The 23,277-nt window shown below is 40.2% G+C and overlaps 1 protein-coding gene across 1 annotated transcript in view; it reads left to right on the top strand.

The window, feature by feature from the left end:
- The window catches only part of ABCA12 (ATP binding cassette subfamily A member 12), a 243,169-nt gene that overhangs the window by 131,816 nt on the left and 88,076 nt on the right, over positions 1-23,277 (top strand). The window contains exons 24-35 of the mRNA XM_077272263.1: positions 213-303; positions 951-1,130; positions 1,554-1,851; positions 1,963-2,077; positions 3,818-4,147; positions 5,680-5,749; positions 7,056-7,190; positions 7,284-7,430; positions 8,156-8,333; positions 11,241-11,459; positions 20,198-20,394; positions 22,266-22,423. Of these exons, the coding sequence (XP_077128378.1) occupies positions 213-303; positions 951-1,130; positions 1,554-1,851; positions 1,963-2,077; positions 3,818-4,147; positions 5,680-5,749; positions 7,056-7,190; positions 7,284-7,430; positions 8,156-8,333; positions 11,241-11,459; positions 20,198-20,394; positions 22,266-22,423 (2,118 nt within the window). The remainder of the gene's footprint in view (positions 1-212; positions 304-950; positions 1,131-1,553; positions 1,852-1,962; positions 2,078-3,817; positions 4,148-5,679; positions 5,750-7,055; positions 7,191-7,283; positions 7,431-8,155; positions 8,334-11,240; positions 11,460-20,197; positions 20,395-22,265; positions 22,424-23,277) is intronic.

Genomic DNA, 23,277 nt, shown 5'->3' with positions numbered 1-23,277 from the left:
GTAAAGATCTGCTTTAATGAATCCTTTCATCTGTCTAAAAGTCACGTGCCTTAATGTGGTAACAGAAATCTTTTTGTCTTGTAATATTATAACTAATAATAATTTTATTTATATAGCGCCAACATATCCCACAGCACTTTACAATTGTAACTATTAGAATATTTAAGAAAAAAGATTTTGATTTGTACCAATAATAACATTTGTACCCATAGGGAATTCTGAACAATACAGTCATCAATGGATTTTTGGAGGAATTTCTACAGATTAATACAACCGATCTATCTGCAAAATTAACTACAGCCAGTAAGTGACTCTGCCTGCGCTCCTATTGTGTCTGCGGTGTGAGATCAGATAGCAGAAAGTTTATTACCTATAAATACAAAGGAGATTCATTCCTAAAGGCAGTGCTGTATTTATGCACTAGAAGGCGCTGTGTACCACGGAACAGTCTCAATATACAGCATTTTTCATGGCTATTTGGATTTAGTAGCTAATAATAACAATAATTAATAACAATAGCTAATATAACCCTATATTTTTCTACATAACATTCTATATAAATGTTATAAAACCTGTAATAACGTGACTAATAATATAATACTCCATTCACCTGCACCAGCAAGGGGTTTTTTTTTTAAATCTAGAAATTTATATATATTCTAGAAAATTATGCAGAACAGTAATCCATGTAGAAAATAGTGATTCTTTCAGAAATGACTGTATCATTTAAGTAAGTTGTTTCTAGGTGCCAGAAAGGTAGTTTACTATGTAAATTTGATATTTCAGTAGATGCCAATTTGCAGAGTCAAATGTGCCAAGAGACGTTTGTCAGTGTTAATAGTTCTAGTCTATAGATTACATAGCATAAAAATCATAATAAAAAGTTAAACTATTCACTTTTCCAGATGCGGCCTCATTTTTAATGATCTTCTTCCTTTCTATTTCCGCAGACAGTTATATCCAATTCTTGATTGATAATGAAAGTTACATTAGAGTGAGCCAAGCGTTAAGTCAGGTCCTGGACAACCTTCTGTCCTGCATGTCATATAATCGGATTACACCTTTCAGCAGTGCTACAGAAATGCTGGCCGAGGCCGATGAGCTGCAGACGACCAATGAGCTCTTTGCAGGTGACGGCTAGAAAAAAAAAGGGTTTTGCTCTAAATTTAGAGTGGTGATGAGCAAATGTGCTCGGATAAGGTGTTACCCGCCCATGCTCGGGTGCTAACCGGGTGTCTTCGGCGTGCTGGAATAATATGTTCCGGGTCTCCGCGGCTGCGTGTCTCTTGTCTGTTAGACAGCCGCAACACATGCAGGGTTTAACGAATAAATAGACAATCCCTGCCTGTGTTGAGGCTGTCGAACAGCCGCGAGATATGTAGTCGCTGGGACTTGGAACATATTATTCGAGAATGCCGAAGACGCGCGGTTAGCACCCGAGCATGCTTGAATAATGCCTTATCCCAGCACGTTCATTCATCACTACTTTAGAGCCATTTATAATTTTGTAAGACTAAATAATTTCTAAAACCGTAATTTCTTTGTCCGTACAGCGGTTACCTTCAACCTTCCCTCCGGCACCAGTAGGAATACACGCTCAGCTTCTGGCCTGCCGAAGCACATGACTTATAGTATCACCATGCGCTCGTTGCTATCGGAGGACACCAACTACATCAGAGATTCTTACTGGGTTCCCGGGCCACATACCACTGTGAACACATACAGCCGTGGCTTTGTGTATTTGCAGGAAAACATTGATCGAGCTATCATTGAGATGCAGACCAACAAGAGCCTGGATGATGTTGGCGTGCAATACCAGCCCATGCCTTTCCCCTGCTACAAGAAGAACAGGTAAGCACGTACAGTAATGCGTCCCTCATCCTCTCAGTCACCTCACTACTCCATCACCATGTTATAGGAAATAGGCAGCACTAACAACTCCGTTCTTTTTTGTTTTGGCAGTTTTCTCTACAGCTTGTCCTTCTCCCTTCCCATCGCCTTGATGATTTCATGGGTTCTTTTCATCGCGGCCTTTGTAAAGAAGCTTGTTCATGAGAAAGAACTTAGGCTACATGAGGTAGGACACACCAGGAAAGACATTCTCTGGTGATGAGCGAATATACTCGTTACTCGAGATTTCTCGAGCACGGGCGGGTGTCCTCCGAGTATTTTTTAGTGCTCGGAGTTTTAGTTTTTAGCGCCGCAGCTGAATGATTTACATCTCTTAGCCAGGAACTGAAGGAGATTTTTTTTATTCCTGCTAATCTGTAGTTATGAATTTCTCAGACTATATAGATTTCAGAATAATAGAGATACCCAGGCTTCATTTTTATGAAAAGTTTTTTTGTTCATATTTTAGTCCACCAGGACCACATATAGTTACCTAAAGTCGGGTGACTTTTCAGAGTAAAGTGTCGTATGTGTGTGTTTATAAGGTACATCACTATCTGTTTCCCCTCCACAGCTTCCCTTTGTATACTCTGACTCTTTTTTTTCCCGCACCTTCTCCCTACTCCCGTCTCCATAGACTTCTATAGGCAGCAAGTGTAATTTGATCCCTCATTAAAAACAGATTCGTAAATATTTTGAACAGTTTTTGAGAATAAATATTCTGTGCAGGAAGAGAAGATGTGACTGATTGTGGAGAGTGAGCCATTTTTCTCGAAAAAAGATAAATTACAAAGTTTCATATTTTCACTTTTACTGTTCATTTGAATTTCTATTAAAAAAATGTAGTTAGTTTTTAATTCAGGTGATTTTCCCTTGTGTAAATTTAGGCTTTCTATAATTCCATGTAAAAAAAAAAATTAATATTGAACAACACTTTTATTTTTACCAACCTAAATAGGCCTCAAATTCTGTGTTGATGAATTTCTCAATATATGTTTATTGTGATTAAAGTTCTAAATCTCCTGCATACAGTAAAAGGGATTGTCCACCATCTGAAATTAGAGACCCCTCAATAAATAAAAATACCCTAAGCTATTATCCTATATCCTAAATAACCTATGTAATACGCTATACCACAAGGCCTTCCTGTTCATTTCAATGGGTTAGACCGTCCCCTTTAGAAGCAGCGTTAATATTGTGCTGACTTAGGAAATCGACTCCTGAGCACAAGCCAGAAGTGAACTTGCAGCAATATCTTTAGATAATGAGGGGTGCAGCTGATTACATGAGTAAGTTTTATGTATAGAAACACAGCAAAGAATATTATATTTCAATCGAAATCCACTTTAAGTTGTGGATTTCTGGCTACCTGCAGCCGCCACTAGAGGGAGCAAGTGCAGTGAGGTGGACGCTGCACTTCCAGCTCTCCTGCCTCTTTCCCTGTTCCCGCCCACTGTCCGCCTCCTGTCTCTGACTGACAGGTCACTCCTGTATCAGTGCTCTTCCAACTCATTAGCATACAATTTCATCTCTGGATTTCTCCTAAACAGCAAAACGGATTTCTATACGAAATGTAGGGATTTAATCAGGATTAAAGCACTTTTATACACATGACATCAGTTTGGGGTATAAAATCCTGGTGAGAGGGCCTCTTTGAGCTCCCTCTAGTGGTTGCTGTAGGTAGGATGATGGTTATTAACACAAATGTTTGGATGTATAAGGAACTTTGCATGAATTTGAAACTTATAAAACAAAGTTGAGTAACAACCTAAAGCAAGAAAAACACAGGATGTACGGTCATGGGGTCTCACAGTCCAGTTACTGTAAAGCCCTGCCATTTTTTTTCTGTGGGTGACATCACTTTTCGTTTCCAGTCTAGTATTACTATGTATTTTGATGCAAATTGAGTTTTTCTTTCTTTTTGCAGTACATGAAGATGATGGGAATCAACTCCTGCAGCCACTTTTTCGCTTGGTTCATTGAATGTGCCTGTTTCCTAATAATCACTGTTGCCATTCTTATCCTCATTCTAAAGTTTGGCAAACTTCTGCCCCACAGCAATGGTTTCCTTATGTTCCTTTTCTTCCTGGATTACAGCCTGACAGTGATAGCAATGAGTTACCTCATCAGCGTTTTCTTCCACAACACGAATGTAGCTGCTCTTAGTGGCAGTCTCATATACATCATCACCTTCTTTCCATTCATTGTTGTGGTTTCTAAGGAGACAGACCTGTCCTTTGCCAGTAAAACCTTGCTGGTGAGTCTGAACCTTGTTTGCTGGTATAATTATTTATGGCATGGGTGACTATATCACATCTACCCTGGGTGTTCTATCATCTCTCCTCTGACCACACAGGACATTTAGGGATTGGCCATCCGCTGACTGTACTCAGTAGATGCCTCTAAATGGGTTAATTCATTATTTGCTCATTCTTAAAGTTTATCTTATCTAGAACATAAACCTGTAGCATAGAAGGCAGAAACATTCAAAATGAGTTACTGGCAGCATTGTTCTGTAAAAGAGAATTTTCCCTACCTAAAGATCTAAATGGTATTCTTCTTCTTTACAGGAATATGGTACTGATACATAGTAGATCTCTACCTTCCAGTAAATTGTGGTTAAAAACGAGAACTGGAAAAAAAAAAAACAAACAGATTTTGTTTTCTATAAAGATACTAAAAAAATAATAGCTTACAAACTATTAAAGGGAGTCTGTCACCTCAAATTGGCGGGTTATGTAAATGCCCTGTGTCCAGTCCAATGGGCAGTGTTTCGTCTTCTTTTCTCCACCCCATCCTTCCCCGCTGTCTGCAATATTTTCGTGAATCTGAGTAGGTGTCCTCCGTAGTTCGCGTGTGCTCAATGCAATCTTGCCTCGCGCACGTGCAGTATGCTTTGCCCAACTGCGGGCAAAGCCGAGAAGCATTACTGTGCATGCGCAGGCGCACTATGTCCTGGAACCCAGCGAAATACTTCCGGGACATAGCGTGCCGGCGCATGCGCAGTAATGCTTCTCGGCTTTGCCCGCAGTTGGGCAAAGCACACTGCGCATGCGCGAGGCAAGATTGCGTTGCGCACGCGCGAACTATGGAGGACACCTACTTAAATTCATGAAAATATTGTGGACAGCGGGGAAGGATGGGGTGGAGAAAAGAAGACGAAATACCGCCCATTGGACAGGACACAGGGCATTTATATAGGCCACCAATTTGAGGTGACAGATTCCCTTTAAAGGGGTTGTCTGGGCATAATACGTAGAAAATAACATTCTCAGTAATACTCACCCACCTGGTTGCTATGCAGGTGGATCCATGGTCTTCGTAGATAAAGAAAGCTGTAATATCATTATTTCACCAGCTCATGGACTGCTCTGCACTGTGATTGGCAGCAGAGGTCAGGTGACTTTGAGCAGCGCATTATTAGCTGTTTTAGGATGATTGCTGCTCAAAGTCACTTGACTGCTCTAGCCAATGATAGCCTGCAGCGGTCCAGTGGCTGCTTGAACAGTGACATCACATCATGGACATATGCTGTAAGATTACATTCAATTGCCATTGACTCAAAGTGTAAGCAAATGTACCCTTTGCTATATACACATTTTTTTCAGGAGACTTTTGACTTCCAAAGCTATCTAAGCCGCCCAATTAAACTTTAAAAATAAAAGGATACTCAACACAAACTAAACATTGTGTGAACTGTTCCTTAGCATCATGGTAAGCCTGACACAAATGCTATGAATTGATTCAACTATTACGGTAACTTCTTGTCATTATTTTCATTATATTTAGAGTCTTTTCTCTCCGACGGCTTTGAGCTATGCCACACAGTATATCATTCGCTATGAGGAACAGGATGAAGGTAAGAATCTCATTAACATTTGTAGACAAACATAACATCTGCATATTAGCCATGCAATCTCTATACCAAATATCACTATGGGAGCAATCTTTATTTCACCGCCTTTAGACCAACCATAGCTTTTACACGTCCGCGCTCTAATCTGCAGTGAGATTGTGCAGCTGCGTAAGCCATGAGGCTGCATTCCCAATGTAACTGGGGCTAATCTAACAGCCCCAGTTACAGGAGAAATCAGATTTAAAAAAAAGTATTTAAATATTGAATGCCCCTCTCCCACCAAGGTTTTTTATGACCTTATGGGAGGGTCACTATAAGAAGTAAATTAAAAATAAATAAAGTAAAAGTTGTTAAAAATAAATAAACTAAAAAAAGTCACTGCCAATATAATTAGTTGTTACTAGCCCCGTCACTGTCGAAAAAATACACATGTCTAATGTTTAAAAATAAGAGAGTATGACAAAGACAGGTTTTGGTCTTTTTGTAATCCAGTGTGTTTAGGGTAAGGGTCTGGGCATTTGCCATTATTAAAATACATTTTTCTATAGGACATAAAAAAGGGTAAAAAAAGGCATGCTCACAAAATGACACTAGAATAAAAAAAATCTTTGCTACACAAACTTAAGTCCTCAACAAATCTGTTTAATGGAAGATGAACTGGATAATCTCTTTAAGCATTGTGGACTGTCCGATATCTTCAGCAAATGGCTTTGTTATACGCAGAAGAAGCCGAATAGGCGAAACCTTAGTTGGGCTAGAGAGGAGATGAGCTTTCCCGCTCTGTCACAGACATTTTTAGGATCTAGTCTGTGTCTGTGAGTATAATAAAAGCGTTTCCTGAAAATACAGAGTGGTCTACCATCCATAGTCCTTGTGTACTGCTCCTGATGAAGTAAAACAGCACATGAACTGGAACATTAGAAAGACTGAGCCAAACCGAAGTAACCCCATACTGTGCCATACAGCAGAGGTGTCAAACTGCATTCCTCGAGGGCCACCAACAGGTCATGTTTTCAGGATTTCCTTGTATTGCACAGGTGATAATTTAATCACCTGCACAGAATGATTCCAGCACCTTGTGGAATGCTAAGGAAATCCTGAAAACATGACCTGTTGGCGGCCCTCGAGGAATGCAGTTTGACACCTCTGCCATACAGTACGTATATTAGGATATTTGACATTTTTGGTACTTGACCTAATCCAAACACTGCATTTGGGACTGTACACATCTAACAATGGGACGTTACTTGTGATTCATCTAGTTTGAATAAAGCTTCCTCATGTGTTAACTCTTTGTTTGTCATTGCAGGGATTCAGTGGCATAACATGTATACCTCCCCCATGGCCAGTGACACATTTTGTTTTGGCTGGTTGTGCTGGATTATGCTGATAGATGCTATGATTTATTTTATTGTTGGCTGGTACATAAGGATAGTGTTCCCTGGTAAGAATTATGTGACTAAGGCTTTACTGATTAGATCTTTTGCTTTGTTTTGTTAACTTGCTACTAATATTAATTTTATATGCTTTATTAAAGGAAAATACGGCATTGCAGTTCCCTGGTATTATCCTGTTCTCCCATCCTTCTGGATGGAATGTTGTGGATTACAAAATGTCTGTTCCAGGAAGCCAAGTGGATTGATGATCTCTAATCTTGTTGCTCATGGCATTCCTGAGAAAAAGGGTAAGGAGAAAAGTGACAAAGTAGAAAATCTCTAGATAGTTGCTTCAAACCTTACAGTATATTTATATATTCATTATTTATTGTTCAGTGTACAGAAAAAAATCAAGACTTTGGTCCTATAAACCGTCCTACCGTTCGTCTATACGTAGAACGTTTGATTTTAATGTTATTTTTAATTCCTGCAGTTGCGGTCTTCCACATGAAGCACTGCCGTGGGTTGTGTCTGGAATTACTAATCAGCTCCACTGTGGTGAATAGAGTTAGCTGGAACACCACCTATAACCCATGGATGGGTGTAGCACTCTTTTTGGCGGAACACAGCCATCTATTTCTGTACAAGCACTAACCATTCAATTACTTGGAAAATATCATCTTAAAATATAAAAGATAAACTGTCCCTAGAAAAATTGTTTGCCACTTACTAGTATGTTGAAGTTTATGCAGGGGTGTAACTATAGTAAGTGCATGGGTTGTACATACACCCTGGCCTGGATCCTAAAGGGACTCAAAAGGTTCCTTTGGCAATACGAAAAGACTTTATATTAAAGACCCGTGATAGTTGCGGCCCCATTGGAGATTTTCCATTCAAGCCAATGAGCTTTGAGTTACACCACTGAGTCTATGGATATTACTTTAAATTCCGATGTCCAGGTGTTAATATCAAACATTGTAAAACCCGATCAAAATATGAGGTGTACTTATATTTGCACAAACTTTTTCTGCAGGAGACGACCTCTATCCACATGAGGAGGAACCCGCAGATCTTAATGTAGGAGTGTCTCTTCATGGCCTGACAAAGATCTACCAGTCAAAAGCAGCCGTGGAAAACCTAAACCTAAAGTTCTACGAAGGTCACATAACATCACTGCTGGGACATAATGGAGCTGGAAAAACAACAACACTGTAAGTACATTTCTTAGGTTATCTGATGCAGAGAAACCGTTATTATAAGCTTACAGTGTGTGATAAGCACAGGATTTGTGCTGCTTCAAAATATCGTGACTTATTAATATATGGGCATATCTATGATATGATAGGAGATAAATAGCGTTCTCTGTTTTCAATCTTCGATATAAGATAAGGAGAGGTGCACTGATCTTGTATTAGAATATCATAGTTGCGCAAAGCATCCAACTGGTCCAGGTAGTGGGTATCCAACGCATCTCCCGCACGCAGCAGCACGCATAAGTTCTTCCCTCCTGCACATGGCTGAGGCTGCGCTGCTGCTTCTGACTTGCCGCACAAACTTTGAACTCTGAAACTTATCTACGGGGATGTAAAGTCTACCCCTTTCAGTTTTCTATGCTGCTATATATGTATATTGTAATGCAATGTATTATATTGATATTAGTGTAAGAGAGAATTTTTATGCCCATTTTTGTCCACTAGATGGGGGGCATCCTAGTATGTTTAGGAAAGATAGGCTTCCACACTGTAGATAGTTAACTGTAGGAGGGGTCACCATAGTAAGAGGAAGGGAGCTTCCTGATTAGAGGCAGAAGGGCGAGGGCGCCCATAGAGCTCGGGAGGGTTTTAAGCCTGGGCAACTGTAAGACCCCGTAACGTTAATAATAATCTTTATTTTTATATATCGCTAACATATTCTGCAGCGCTTTACAGACATTATCATCACTGTCCTCAATGGTGCTCACAATCTAAATTCCCTATCAGTATGTCTTTGGAATGTGGGAGGAAACCGGAGAACCCGGAGGAAACCCACGCAAACACGGAGAGAAAATACAAAATCTTTGCAGATGTTGTCCTTGGTGGGATTTGAACCCAGGACTCCAGCGCTGCAAGGCTGCAGTGCTAACCACTAAGTCACCGTGCTGCCCAGTTATTCAGTACCCAGTCGTTCAGTGTGTGGGAAACAGCACAGACGCAGCTACAGGGGTTACAGAAGATTGAGCTTCAAGTATGGAAGCTATAAAGGTGGACATGGCAGGACAGACAGGTGGGTCGCTCACTATGAGGCAGGTTCTGGCCTGGGTAGATGCCCTCAGATCCGGGGCGAAATGGCTGAAGGAACCCCAGTGGAAGTAAGCCTGGACAGGGAGGATGCTGAGAAAACGTACAGTGCAGTACGACCTGATCTCGAGCAGTGTGACAGGGAGAAAAGAGAGGGGAAATCTGTAATGATGTGTAATGTGAAATCTGCTGAGGTTGCTGTGTTGAACCTGGATGTGCTGCGAAGTTATGAAAGTAAAGCTCTGCATTATGAGTTACTACTGGACTGTGTCTCTGTTATTACACAAATGTCCAAAGGTGACTCTAGAGAACCAAGGAAGAACCCTGACAGCGCAGTGTACAGAGAAACAAGTAAGCTGAAAGTGAAACGTAATTTATATGTGGAGGGAGGTCAGGGCACGCAAAACATGATAAGCTCAGCCACGACTATGGCTCTGGCTGACCTCTACACTTGGATACCCACTACCCGGATCAGTTGGATGCCTTGCGCCCCTATGGTATTCTAACACAAGATCAGTGCACCATGGTACCTCTCTTTATTTCTCCCAAAGATTAGAAACAGAGACTGTGAATGCTATTTATCTCCTATCAGTGGTGCAGCATCAGGTAAAAAATCTTTTTCTCCTATATACCATTCATACCATTGACACTCTGAGAGACACTGATCTCACTCATTTGGAAACGAACCATACTTATTTAGTCTCCCCTCTATAGTCAGGGATCAACCTGATAACTGAGGTTTTAAAATTTCCATTATTAGTAGTTATACACCATATTGACCCCCTGGGCATAAAACCGTACATGGTGATACAATACGCACTATTATTCTGCTACAGCTCTATTTTATTAGTACTATTTGTAATCTGATTATGACTATGTAATCTGAGTATGTGCACACTCTCTCTTACCCTTTGCGTACAATTTTCAGACAACAGGTAGTAGTTGTCCACTAAAATAGGCAGCTGGGCAAGTTACTAACATGTTTAGCGAAAGTGTTTTTTAATTTACCTTAATTAATAATTGCCTACCGGCACCCGGGTGAATCCAGTGTAGGCCGATCCATGGTCTGTGCTGGTACAGGAAGAGGAGGTGTCACCGTTCCATCAGTAGCAGGACCGCTGCGATCAGTGATTGGCTACAGCATTCAACTGACTGGAGGAGCATGCTATCATAAAAACAACCAATGATGGGCTGCAAGTCACCTTGGTGTACGGTACATTTTAATCAAAGTGTATGAGTCCATCTGCCAATGACAAGCCGAGCTGTTTTAGGCAGACCCACCTCTCTTTGTGCCTAGGACTCAGATTAACTAAGGAAGAATAGCATCCAGCTAAACTTTGCTCTAATTAAGGAGGGGGTGGATATCATGCATAGATCATACAGGTAGCAGAAATTCTAGAAACTGGAGAGTACTACCATTAGTATGAAATGAACTCACCAGTGCAAGTATGAAGCTGCTTCAGTGCATTCTGCTTGTATATAAGCCTACAACATGCAGTAACCACCGATCGACCAAACCGCTGCATGACCAGCTCTATCCTCACCTACTGTATTCTCACCCATCCCTTGTAGATTGTGAGCCCTCGCGGGCAGGGTCCTCACTCCTCCTGTACCAGTTATGACTTGTATTGTTTAAGATTATTGTACTTGTTTTTATTATGTATACCCCTCCTCACATGTAAAGCGCCATGGAATAAATGGCGCTATAACAATAAATAATAATAATATAATAATTAGAAATAAGCCGGCCACATCAGTCTTAGTTTGTAAGGACATATGAAAGATATTATGATTTTCGATTCCTGTAAAATCATTTACTATTGTCTATATTTTTTTCTTCAGTTCCATGTTGACAGGACTCTTCAGTGCCTCCTCGGGAACCATATATGTTTATGGCAATGACATAAGAACACATCTTGACCAGGCCAGAAAGAATATGGGAGTCTGCATGCAATACGATGTATTATTTGACTATCTCACCACAAAGGAACATTTACTGCTATATGGATCTACTAAAGCTCCACAATGGGGCAAGAGGCAGCTGCACGAGGAAGTGAAGAGGTACGTCTGATACCTAGTGACACTGTCTATAGAGTCTGTGTGAAGCTTAGTTAGAAAAAAACAACTTTTGGTGAACATTTACATTCGTTTATTCTAGTAAAGCAAGAAAAAAAATACTAAATAAAACAATGCTATATATTTGATATACGACATATCTCCCTATCTTAAAGGATTGCAATGTATGAAAGAGAAAATGAATAGTGACTGAAGACAATATATTAAGCCTAAGAGTTATTAGTATTCGGATAGTTGACAGAACATTAAATTACATCTCTTCTAAAAGAAAGGTTAATAAACTAAGGCAAATTAGGGCCATAAATCAGTTGTAGAAAACAATGCAAAAAAAAAAAGAAATATTAATAGAAAGATTCATTGGTATTTTTTGTAAAAAAAAAATGTTCAACTACTGGCATTTATTAAAAATGAAGGACGCTTGATGATTCCCCCAGGATTTTCTACAACTGAAGATCTTAATATGTAGCATGTGTACCCAGTCAATAAAGGTGCCCTACAATTATAGAAAAAAATCTGGTGACATATTCCGTTTAAAGAATAATAAAACGAGTTTTTTTTCCTTCATTTTAATGCTGTATATAAGAGATGAGTGAATAAATTTGAGTGGAATTGAATTCTTCTTGAATTTTACAATCATCTGCCTTCACCAACATGTGATTTTTGGGGGGTGCTGGCCCTAATTTTTCTGAACAATAAGAGGCCACCAAAAGGTTAAAAAATAAAAAAAATCCTTATACCTACCGTGCCGCTCACTTCTCCATCGCCTTTTTTCCTCACTGATCTCTGTCCGATCCAGGACACATTTTCTCACACAGAAATCACAAAGTCTTTCACGATAGTCCAGGACTTCCAGCTCAAATGAGGTGTTTTGGCAAAACCCTCCAGGGCCTCATCCGAGCTAGAAGTCCCGAGGATTTCAGCGCAATCAGTGGTGATCAGAAGATGCGGTGATGACTGGACGGATGCTTGGTGTATGGACGTACCACCCTACTCTCTGACTCATACACACCGTGAGAGGAGTGCAGGAGCGGAGTCTGCACAACACTCTTATGGCAATTAGAATGGTAGAATGATTCCTTAGCCACAGAGAGCGCACTGCAGGAGCGGCTCTGGTAACAGGCATGCAGAGAGGCATGGCGGAGTTCTCACAGCGCGGTCTGCCTTCTATACACCAGTCACAGTGACAGCAGGAGCGGAGTTTGTCCAGCGCTATCACTGTCATTGCTCTATTAATGTTACCGTTCAGTAATAGCTTAGTAAGGTACACGGGAGCGCTGAGTTAGTGCAGAGAGCACGATCTCACAAGATATCGCTCTTTTTAAAGCAAGAGCGGCCATGGAGGGTTGTGGGACCACACAACCCAGAAGGTTAGGTCACACTTTTGCTTGAAAGTTGGATCCTTTTAGGGGACATTGCGATTACTTCTTCTGACCACTTTTGTTAAGTGAAAAATCACCAAATATTATCCGTAGACTCTTTAAGGTGTCTTCTCCAGACAATTTTGGCCCCTCCGTGATGACTTTGACTCAAAATGCCATGGCGTGCATCTCTCCTACGTCATGACTAGGACTTGTGTGACATTGCATATCGCAGGATTACATTCTGACATTTTGAGGTCTAGTAGGTGTGAACAGGCCAAAAATTCTGGGACACAATGGGAGAGAACACTTGAAGACTGGACAGAAGCAGCGAGGGCGTGCAGGAATGGATAAGTAATAATGATTGTTCAATGCGAATCTGAAGCGGGATGGTCCTGTGCAAACAGGCTATTAAACGATCAATGACAAGCAAACATTTTGTAGGTTGGCAGTCTATTAATACTGTGCATCATGCAGCATAAATGGATCTTAAAGGGATTCTGTCAGCAGGTTTTTGCTACCTCATCTGACAGCAGCATGATGTAGATAAAGAGAAGCTGAATCCAACAATGTATCACTTAGATTACTGGGTGCAGCAGTTGTGAAACAATCAGAGCTGATGAAGCTAACCCTGCCCACACCAGGCTCTGTATATACAATGTCTATAGACAGTGAGTTGCTTATCTCAGAAGGGGGCGGAGTCAGATGACTGCCTACATGCCTGATAGTCAGAGCCATGTTAATCACCATCTGATTTATCCTTCGGTGTAAGTAAATAACACCACACAGCAAGACATGTGATACGTCCTTGAGTTAAGTGTTTTAACCCCTACCTCATGCTGTCCCTAGATTACATAGCCAAAGCCTGCTGATGGATTCCCTCTAAGGCACATTTACTTTATAGTGAATAAACTGGATGGAAATCAAATATTATTCAAGCAAATCGGTTGAATTACATTTTTACAGATTTTGACCATGACTAAAATATACTGTACCTATAACAGCCTGAAAAGTCCTTCCACCGAGCATCCATTTTTTTTTTACATATTTTTATATAACTCATTTTATTAATACATTTTATTACAGTAACATTGCAGATTTGCAGCTGATAACTAATCTTAATCATCTGGTAAATTATACAATAATTGATAAATACATTTAGTGACTTTTGCCGTCACGAACAGTTATCAGTCACATGTTCAGCAGAAGATCATTTTGTTTTTCTTTTTTCTTCAGTAAGTATCTGATAGCACTTTAGCTTTTTTTTCCTCCTTTCAGTCTCATGTGGAAGTTAGAGACGGTGGTACTGATTTATCTCAGTTAAATATCTGCGGCTCAGAACTTTCTGATCAATGGTCCAGAAAAATGATAGAAGATGGCAAAAAGATGCCTCATTGCGTTTTTTTTTTTCTCTCCCGGATGATCCTATATTGATTGCAAAATGTTGTGGAGCACTTTGGGATGCTGTATACACATAAAACACAATATAAATGCAAATTCCCATTAAGGGCTCCGTCCCAGTGCACTTGGAATGGTCTGAATGTAATGTATTCTTACCATAGCTGAATATCTTTACCAGGCAGACTGCTTGAGGTATGGGTGCGTGATATTTATTTATATGGATATGTCGTCCCGATGTAGGCGAGCTGAATTTGTCATTGAACAGTTTGGAATATTCTCAGTTTGGGTAATGCATTACTGATATAGGGTTAATGTGTAGCTCCTATGTAAAAGTATGTACAGCACTATAATAAGCTGTACTAATGGTAAACTCAGCTCTGTTATGCCCTACAAACCCCACTCTTCCACACCATAAGTGGTATATGATGTCCGTCATTCATGCAGGTTTACATTTTTGAAGACATTTACAGTACATGTATCAATAATTCCTACAAGAGACATGGAGTCCAAGTCCATACATATATAAAATATATCAAAGTTTATTACATAAAGATACAACAAAAACAATCAATAATTAGGCATATTTATAAAAACAGTCTTGGTACTGCTGCTAGCGCGGGTCCACATGGGTCTATGATGGGTAAGGTGGTTTTTTTACCTTGGTGACAACTCTTTTCCCCATTAGTATAATTATCTTTGCACTTATGTGCTTTGAATTGTTTTGTGACGTAGAGTCTGGTTAATGATGGACATGCTTTATGTTCCCAGGTCAGATGCACATGCACTTTATTAGATCCATTAGTTTAGACATGGGATTTTTTCTAATGTCTTTTTAAATCCTTGCATCATTACATGGGGGTAAGGATATAGTACTATATAGATATATTATATATATATATATATATATATATATATATATATATATATATATATATATATATATATATATATATATATTATAGATATATTACATAAAGATACAAAATCAAACAATAACTATAAATAATAAAAAGCAGTCTGCTGTTAGCGCGGGTCCACATGGGTCTATGATGGGTAAGGTGTTTCTTTACCTTGGTGCCAACTCTTTTCCCCATTAGTATAATTATCTTTGCACTTACTTATGTAGAGTCTGGTTAATGATGGACATGCTTTATGTTCCCAGGTCAGATGCACATGCACTTTATTAGATCCATTAGTTTAGACATTTAGGATTTTTCCTAATGTCTTTTTAAATTCTTACATCATTACATGGGGGTAAGGATATATTACTACTCCAACACAACATAATATATATTTAGGAACTACACCACCCATGCCCGCCACTTTTTGTGGACCACGTGCCATAAACACCTGTGTTATCGCAATTTTGAAGACTGTTTTATAATTATGTCGAATTGTTGCCTGTTTTTGTTGTACCTTTATGTAATAAAATGTGATATATTTTATATATGTATGGACTTGGACACCATGTTTCTTGTAGGAATTATCTAATAAGCAGTGTCCTAGTGGAAAACCCACTACAGCCTTGATTTTGGGCATTAGGCTGTACTGTATTTACAAGGCGTGCCAATTTTATGGATATGCTGAAAAAAAGAATGGACAGCACCTCCAAAAGTCATACATTGATCTAAAGCCGCTAGGCAAAAATTTATATAACTGAACATGAGGTTCTTAGTTTAACATTCTGATCAGACTGTATGAAGCCCAATGCCACGTCACGGCAAACCTCGTAGTGGGTCCTACCGCCCTAATGGAGCGGAGCCTTGCGGCGATTTATTTGGATACACCTAAATAAAATGGGAATGGTTGGTTATATCAACTTCCTGTTTGGAGGGGTAAAACTTTTCAAGATGGGTGATGACCATGGTGGCCATTTTGGATCCAATTTTATTTTTTCCAATGGGAAGTGGGTTATGTGTCACAGCATAGACAATTGCCTTCAGATGACCCCAAAGATAAAAGTCTAAGGGGGTCAGATCGGGAGTCCTTGGTGGCCATTCAACTGGCCAACGATGACAAATCCACTTTCTAGTTAACTGCTCATGTAGGAATGCTCGGACCTGACACCCATAATGTGGTGGTCTATGCTGTGAAGATACGAGATGTGCAGCATCTGAAACAACAGATACCGGAAGCCTGTGCTAGCATTTCTTCTGCGGTGTTTCTATCAGTGTATCAATAGTGGGAGAAGAGGGTTGCATTGACAGTCCAACACAATGGGCAGCACTTTGAACACATTTTATAAGTGGTCACAAACTTGTAAATAACTCATGAAAGAATAAAGTTACGTTAAAACCAAGCACACCATTGTGAAATTCTCAATAAGTTTGATGTGTCACATGACCCTCTTCCCTTTGAAAAAAATAAAGTTGGATCCAAAATGGCCAACTTTAAAATGGCCGCCATGGTCACCACCCATCTTGAAAAGTTTTCCCCATCCCATATACTAATGTGCCACAAACAGGAAGTTGATATCACCAACCATTCCCATTTTATTTAGGTGTATCCATATAAATGGCCCACCCTTTAGTACTATTTTATATAATACACGTGTTTCAGATGATATTGATCCTATGTACATGCATCAGACACGGCATCAGGATCAGGGTGGATATATTTCCTTTACTGCAGTGAACAGCGTGTAGATCTCTTACAAGAAGCAAATTACTGCAAAACTAATGATATTATGAATTAATTCATTGTCTCATTTAGACAAATGTAATTGGAAGATGTAGTGTGTAACCGGGGTTTGCTTTTTCTTGTCATTGTTATGTACGGGTAAGCTGAATAGTTATGTGCTCAACAATAACTCTCTATAATGACACCTTCAACAATTAAAATCACATATTCAGAAGAAGCAGTTGTCTAAATATTGCATAGGAAAAGTAAAAAAATAATATCCCCGGGCTAAACAAAAATATTAACATAGTTTTTTTTTACTTCTAGCACTGATTGAGCTTAAAGGGTTGTTCTGTAGGATAAATCATTAATATTAGAACGGTGGGGTTCTGATGCCCGTCATCTCCACCAATCAGCTGTTACCAGCTCCATATATGGACAGTGTGCAGAGTGTAGTGGCTGCTCCTGGGTACTGCAGAGCACATTCTTTATGCTCTAGAGAATCGGGGCCACTAAAGCAGCAGTATGTCAGTGAGGAATTAGCTTTCCAACCGGTTTATTTCAGAATTAAGTACGGTAAGTAAAATGAGTAAATAGGCTAGGTTCACACATTTACGGTGCTCTCCAATAAGAATTGCAAAAACAAGCAAATTTACAATTTATCTCTTATTAAAAATGAATTTAAGAATAGATTGAGTTTTATTTTCATAGCGTACTGTTCATTGCCCATTGACGGCAGGTGTTTTATGATAAGTAGTACAGGACTTACAAGCTCTTTTCTATGGAGTTTGTAAGCACTGCTCTGAAGCTGGACAGATCGCTGGATCCTGACAACTTCAGGGCCCCCGGCGATGTGGCAGAGGCAAAGGTGCTTCTGGATGCAACATCAAAGAGCGAACAAATCGGTCCAGGAATCCAGCACCACCTGGCAAACAGGATACCAGGAGGCTAGAGAGATGAGGGCTCCTGATGATAGAACATGGGACAAACCCCTTACCCCTTTCAGGACCGAGTCATTTTTCATTTTTGCAGTTTTGTTTCTTCTTCCTCTTCTTCCATAACATTTTTATTCGTCCATTGTGCGGTAAAAATGACCTGGAAAACTGATTCTCCAGGTCACTACAACTGCGGTGAAAACCAATTCTGAAGTTTGTGGAAAAAAAAATTGTGTGTCGCCATTTTTCCAAGACCCATAGTATTTTTACATTTCCATCAATGGAGCTTTGTAAGGGCTTGTTTATGTTTGCTGAACTGATATCTTCATTTTATATACAACATTTTGATCACTTTTTATTGTATTTTCTAGGCAGATGAGACTTTCCCCTTCCAATTCTGGCATTTTGATTTTTTTCCTCTGTAGGGAGTTTACCGATCAGGTTCATGAACTTCATGTATTATACACTGGACTTTTATGGATGCGGTAATATCAAAGAGAAAGAAGGGTTAATCAAATCATTATATTATATATATATATATATATATATATATATATATATATATATATATATATATATAAAAATAAAAACCTTTAACCCCTTCACGACCAGAGGTATTTTCATTTTTGCATTTTCATTTTTGCTCTCCTTCTTCCCAGAGCCATAACTTTTTTATTTTTTGGTCAATATGGCCATGTGAGGGCTTGTTTTTTGCGGGACAAGTTGAACTTTTGAATGACACTGTTGGTTTTACCATGTTGTGTACTGGAAAACGGGAAACAAAATTCCAAGTGCGGTGAAATTGCAAAAAAAGTGCAATCCCACAGTTGGTTTTGCTTTTTTTTTTTTTTTTTTTACAATGTTCACTAAATGCTAAAACTGACCTGCCATTATGATTCTCCAGGTCATTACGAGTTCATAGACACCAAACACGTATAGGTTCTTTTTTATTTAAGTGGTGAAAAAAAAACCCCAATGTTTGGTATAAAAAAATGGTGCCATTTTCCAAGACCTGTAGCATCTCCATTTTTCATGATCTGGGGCTGGGTGAGCGCTTATTTTTTGCGCGTCAAGCAGCCATTTTTATTGATACCATTTTGGTGCAGATACGATCTTTTGATCACTCTATAGCGATGATCATATCGCCTGTGTGTAGCAGAAATGCTCACTTGCTATGAACGCCGACCACCGGGTGTAGCTCATATTAATCAGGCAATGAGAACCATAGAGGTCTGCTGGAGACCTCTGGTTATCATGCCAACTCGTCGGTGACCCACGATCATGTGATGGGTCACCGATGGGCAGGATTTACGACGTGCTTCTGGTCAGAAATTGACAGCAGCACTTAACTAGTTAATAGCCACGGGTGGATCGTGATTCCACCCATGGCTGTTGCGGGCACATGTCAGCTTTGTATATGCTGACATGTGCCCAGAAAGGTGTAAGCTCAGTGCCGGAGCCCGCACCAAACAGGGGAGTCCAACATCAGCATACTATTACACCCGATGTCAGAGAGGGGTTAAAACATATTATTTTAACTTTTCCACTTATTATTTAGTTCTCTTAGGGAAAATGAACCTGTAATCATCAGAAGTACATAGTAAAAATCAAAGGCTCCTAAGAAGAACAGCATATATCTGAGCTTCAAAGAGCCCTGAATAGCAATGACAGGGATTGTGCATAGGGGGCACTAGTGGGTTACTAGGATAGCAGCATATAAAGAGACTGACAGCAGCATCTAAATCGTTAACAGCTGCTGTTTGATCTCAGCTGTGGCTGCCGCAGTTAGAGACAGAGGCCGACTATTTTATAGAGATGGTGTTGGCCGCGTATGGAGACAACTATGCTCCTAAGCCTCCACCACACACAGTCAGCCCAGCACCTATGTACAGTTAGGCTCGCCTAATATTATGTCTCGTGAAATATATTTTCATTTTTTACAAACCTAGAACTATAGGACATAAAAGGCTGCATACAACACAAAAAATATGTAAAACCCCTGAACATGCACTCTTGGCATTTGTAACATAAAATGTGCTAGCTTGTTTTTTACATTGGATGTTACATTGTTTTGCCCTCAGAAAAATGTAAATCTAATTGTTGCTTTCAAAAATATTCAGAAAACTAGTAATTGCAGCTAAGAAGCTATTTAACACTTGGCCACTGGGTGTCTCTCTTTCACTGGCGACCAGAGTTGACACTGAATTCTGTTGGAAGCCAGAACTCCGCTCTTTCCGCAATCACCAGCAGCTCCCACTCTTTAATAAAATATAAATATGCAGAGAGATGAAATGCTCCTTGAAGAATATGTAATCCTCACACATACAGTGTTCCATAAAGTCACACAGAGTAATACCGCTTCTTGACATATTAATATTAAGCTTCCATATTTTTGCTATTTTGCTTTCAGGACACTTAAAGACACTGGATTATACAAGCATCGTCACAAACCAGTAAAGGCCTTATCTGGTGGGATGAGAAGGAAGCTGTCTATCTGCATAGCACTGATTGGTGGCTCCAAAGTGGTCATTTTAGATGAACCGACCACTGGGGTGGATCCTTGTTCAAGGCGAAGTATCTGGGAAGTCATCTCCAAAAATAAAAAGGGTAAGAAGACCTATAACACTGAAGATTGTGCTGAAGGAGTGCAATGATAGTGGTTGTACCCAGGTCCTAGTGTTTAAAGGGGTCTTAAGAGGTCTCCCATAAAAGGAAAGCAATTCAACCCTGGCAAAAAGTTAGCATTGAGGTTGAGGAGCATTAAAGGGATTGTCCAGCAGTACAAATCTGCAGTCATCGTATGTGACTGTAGACTTGTTAGTCCTTACATTGCGTGCACTGTGATATTCCAGTGCCAGGAGCGGACGATCACGTAACAGCAAGTCTGCTATTTGCATACTTCCGGCCACATTCCGACTAGACATGTCTGGCTTCACTCGATTCACTTACATTGCGTGAAGCTTCACCATTTAGTCGGTATGTGACCACATGTATGCAGATCACATACTTGCCGTTAATTGTCCGCCAACAACACCGGAGATGCCTCACAGCATGTAGTGTTGGACGTGAGGATTCACAAGTCTGCAGTCACAAAGAGTGACTGCACACTTGCACCCTAAGGCCAGACATCCCCTTTAAGGCTAATCCATTAAATCATTTGTATTGTCTAATCTGAGAGCGCTCAGCACTCCTCCCATCAGCTTAAGGAGATTTTAACTAGAGCTCTATCCTACCTGCCCATATAACTGTAGGCTTTTAGCCCGGGAGAGGCAACATGTCAGGTTTAGGGTCCCAACAAAGGGGTACGCCTTGTTTCTGGCTGTTGGGCTCACATGAATTTGCCAATTTGTGCGCTATTTGTACCTATATTTTTTAATGTTTTCTACAGTAGTAATGCAGGTCCAATTTCATATATTCAATGTTTGCATACTATAGCGTTACAGAATGCAGCTTTAGCTTGTTAGTCATTTATAGAGTGCTTAGCTTGTATCTAGTTTTTCAATATTTGTAGTCCAATAGGAGAGTTTGTAATTATTTTATCTATGATTTTTGAGCTGATGTAGGACCCTAGTCCATATCAAGGTTGAATGCGCAGGGAAACAATGAGGTTATAAAAGTCAAATGACACAATTTTTTTAAGGCTGACCAATTCCAAAAATGCTTTTTGTCCCCCAAATACATGTCTTTATATCACCGCTCCAGCAGTTTTTTTCAGCACCGAAGTGGCACTTTAAATTTAAGCCTCCTGTTCCTGGTAATATACTCACCCTCTGCCGTCTTCACCATTTTTCAGCACCGCTCCTGTCCTGCGGCGCCACCTTGTGAGCCCAGCTCCTGACTGGCCGGAAGTCAGAAGCTATGTCACAACCTCTCAATACAAGTCTATGTGAGCCAGAACAAGGCCAGAACGAGGCTCTCATAGACTTGTATTGAAAAGTGACCTCCGCGCCGCTCCATGAAACCCAAGAGCTGCCGGCAGGTCACTTTTTGCCGGAGACCGACAGGAGTGACGCAGGAAAACAATGAAGGAGGCGGCAGGTGAGTACGAAACGGGGGACAGGGGGATTACATTTAAAGCACCACTCCAGTTGTGCAGTTAAAAAAAACACTGGAGTGGTGCTTTAAGTTTAACAAAAAAAATCTCTGCAGAGGTGGACTACTTTTCTCCCCTATTTTTCCATATTACAAATGGCAACCTATGCAGCAGAGCTCAGCAGAACTAAAGCCTTCACCTTTGTGTCTTTGCACAATTCTTTGCCATTTTTCCTCCAGATGAAGATAGCAGAGTTGGGACAAATGAGGTGTGTACCTGAGGTGCAGGTTGTCAGATGTGCATCAATAAACCACTTTGGCTAAACCAGGTTATCTAGATACAGTGTGAGGAGCGCAGAGAACTGGATTTTTGTCTCGGGTGAAGTCTAGCTCTGACTGCTTTTCCTGCGTAGAAATAAAAAAGATGTTTTGCTTTGCTATTTCAGATAAAACAATCATTTTATCCACTCACCATTTGGATGAGGCAGAAGTTCTAAGCGATCGCATTGCTTTCCTTGAGAGGGGAGGTTTGAGGTGCTGTGGTACACCAAGGTTCCTCAAAGAGAAATTTGGAAGTGGGTACCGTCTCACTCTCACCAAAAAGGTAAATTATTCTAAATCTGGAAAAACAAGTTATTACGGTACAGTATGGTGTGGAAATAGTATGGAACTTTGTCTTTTTGTGCTGTCAATAGCTGGAGATAATGAGGTTCATATGACAGGTCTGAGGATTAATTTTAGTGTTTATAGTAGCCACATAATTTCTTTGAAATTGTCTTAATCCTCTGTGCGTATATATTGGACATGTTGGAAATGTTTTTACTGAAGAAAATTCCAGAAAAGTGATGATACAAGATTTTCTTAGGCTGGTTTCACACTTGCGTAGGGCAGAGGTGCGGAGGGCTGTGTACTTTCTCCGTTCTTGAATGTTCATGGCTTCACAAACGTTGATCTGGAGCAATGAATGTTCAGACGAAATCTGTGTAATTCAGTCGCTCTAAGGGTGCTTTCATGCAGCGTTCTTACCCGTGTTTGTTGGCCCCATCAGGGTTTACGTCCAGATCCCCTTCAAAACGGGATTCAAGCTCATGCGCCGATTATAATGGTGCCAACGTGCGCTCTCCTCATGCATCGTTTTCAGGCATTTACGCCTACTAGAGGCGGACACCGAGACGCAGTCTACTACATCTGAGTCAGGTAGGCGTATATGTCCGAAAATAATGCATTGCAGAGCACACGGTGACTCTGTCAGCACCATTATAGTCTATGGCACCGTCAGCACATACGTCTGAATCCCATTTTGTGGTGGGTCCCAGACGGGACCCATGAAAGTGGACAAAAATGCTGTTTGAAAGCTCTCTTATAAAGTCAGTAAGCTGCTACTTCTGTATTTGGCCTGTTTAGGAGCCACTTTACTTGTATGTTCACGTGGAGTCTTTACAAATCAAAGTGTATTTG

This window comes from Ranitomeya variabilis, chromosome 7 (assembly GCF_051348905.1).
Source record: "Ranitomeya variabilis isolate aRanVar5 chromosome 7, aRanVar5.hap1, whole genome shotgun sequence".
Taxonomy (NCBI): Eukaryota; Metazoa; Chordata; class Amphibia; order Anura; family Dendrobatidae; genus Ranitomeya; species Ranitomeya variabilis.
Note: the sequence above shows the minus strand (reverse complement) of the source record. Positions and strands in the feature narration are given on the sequence as shown.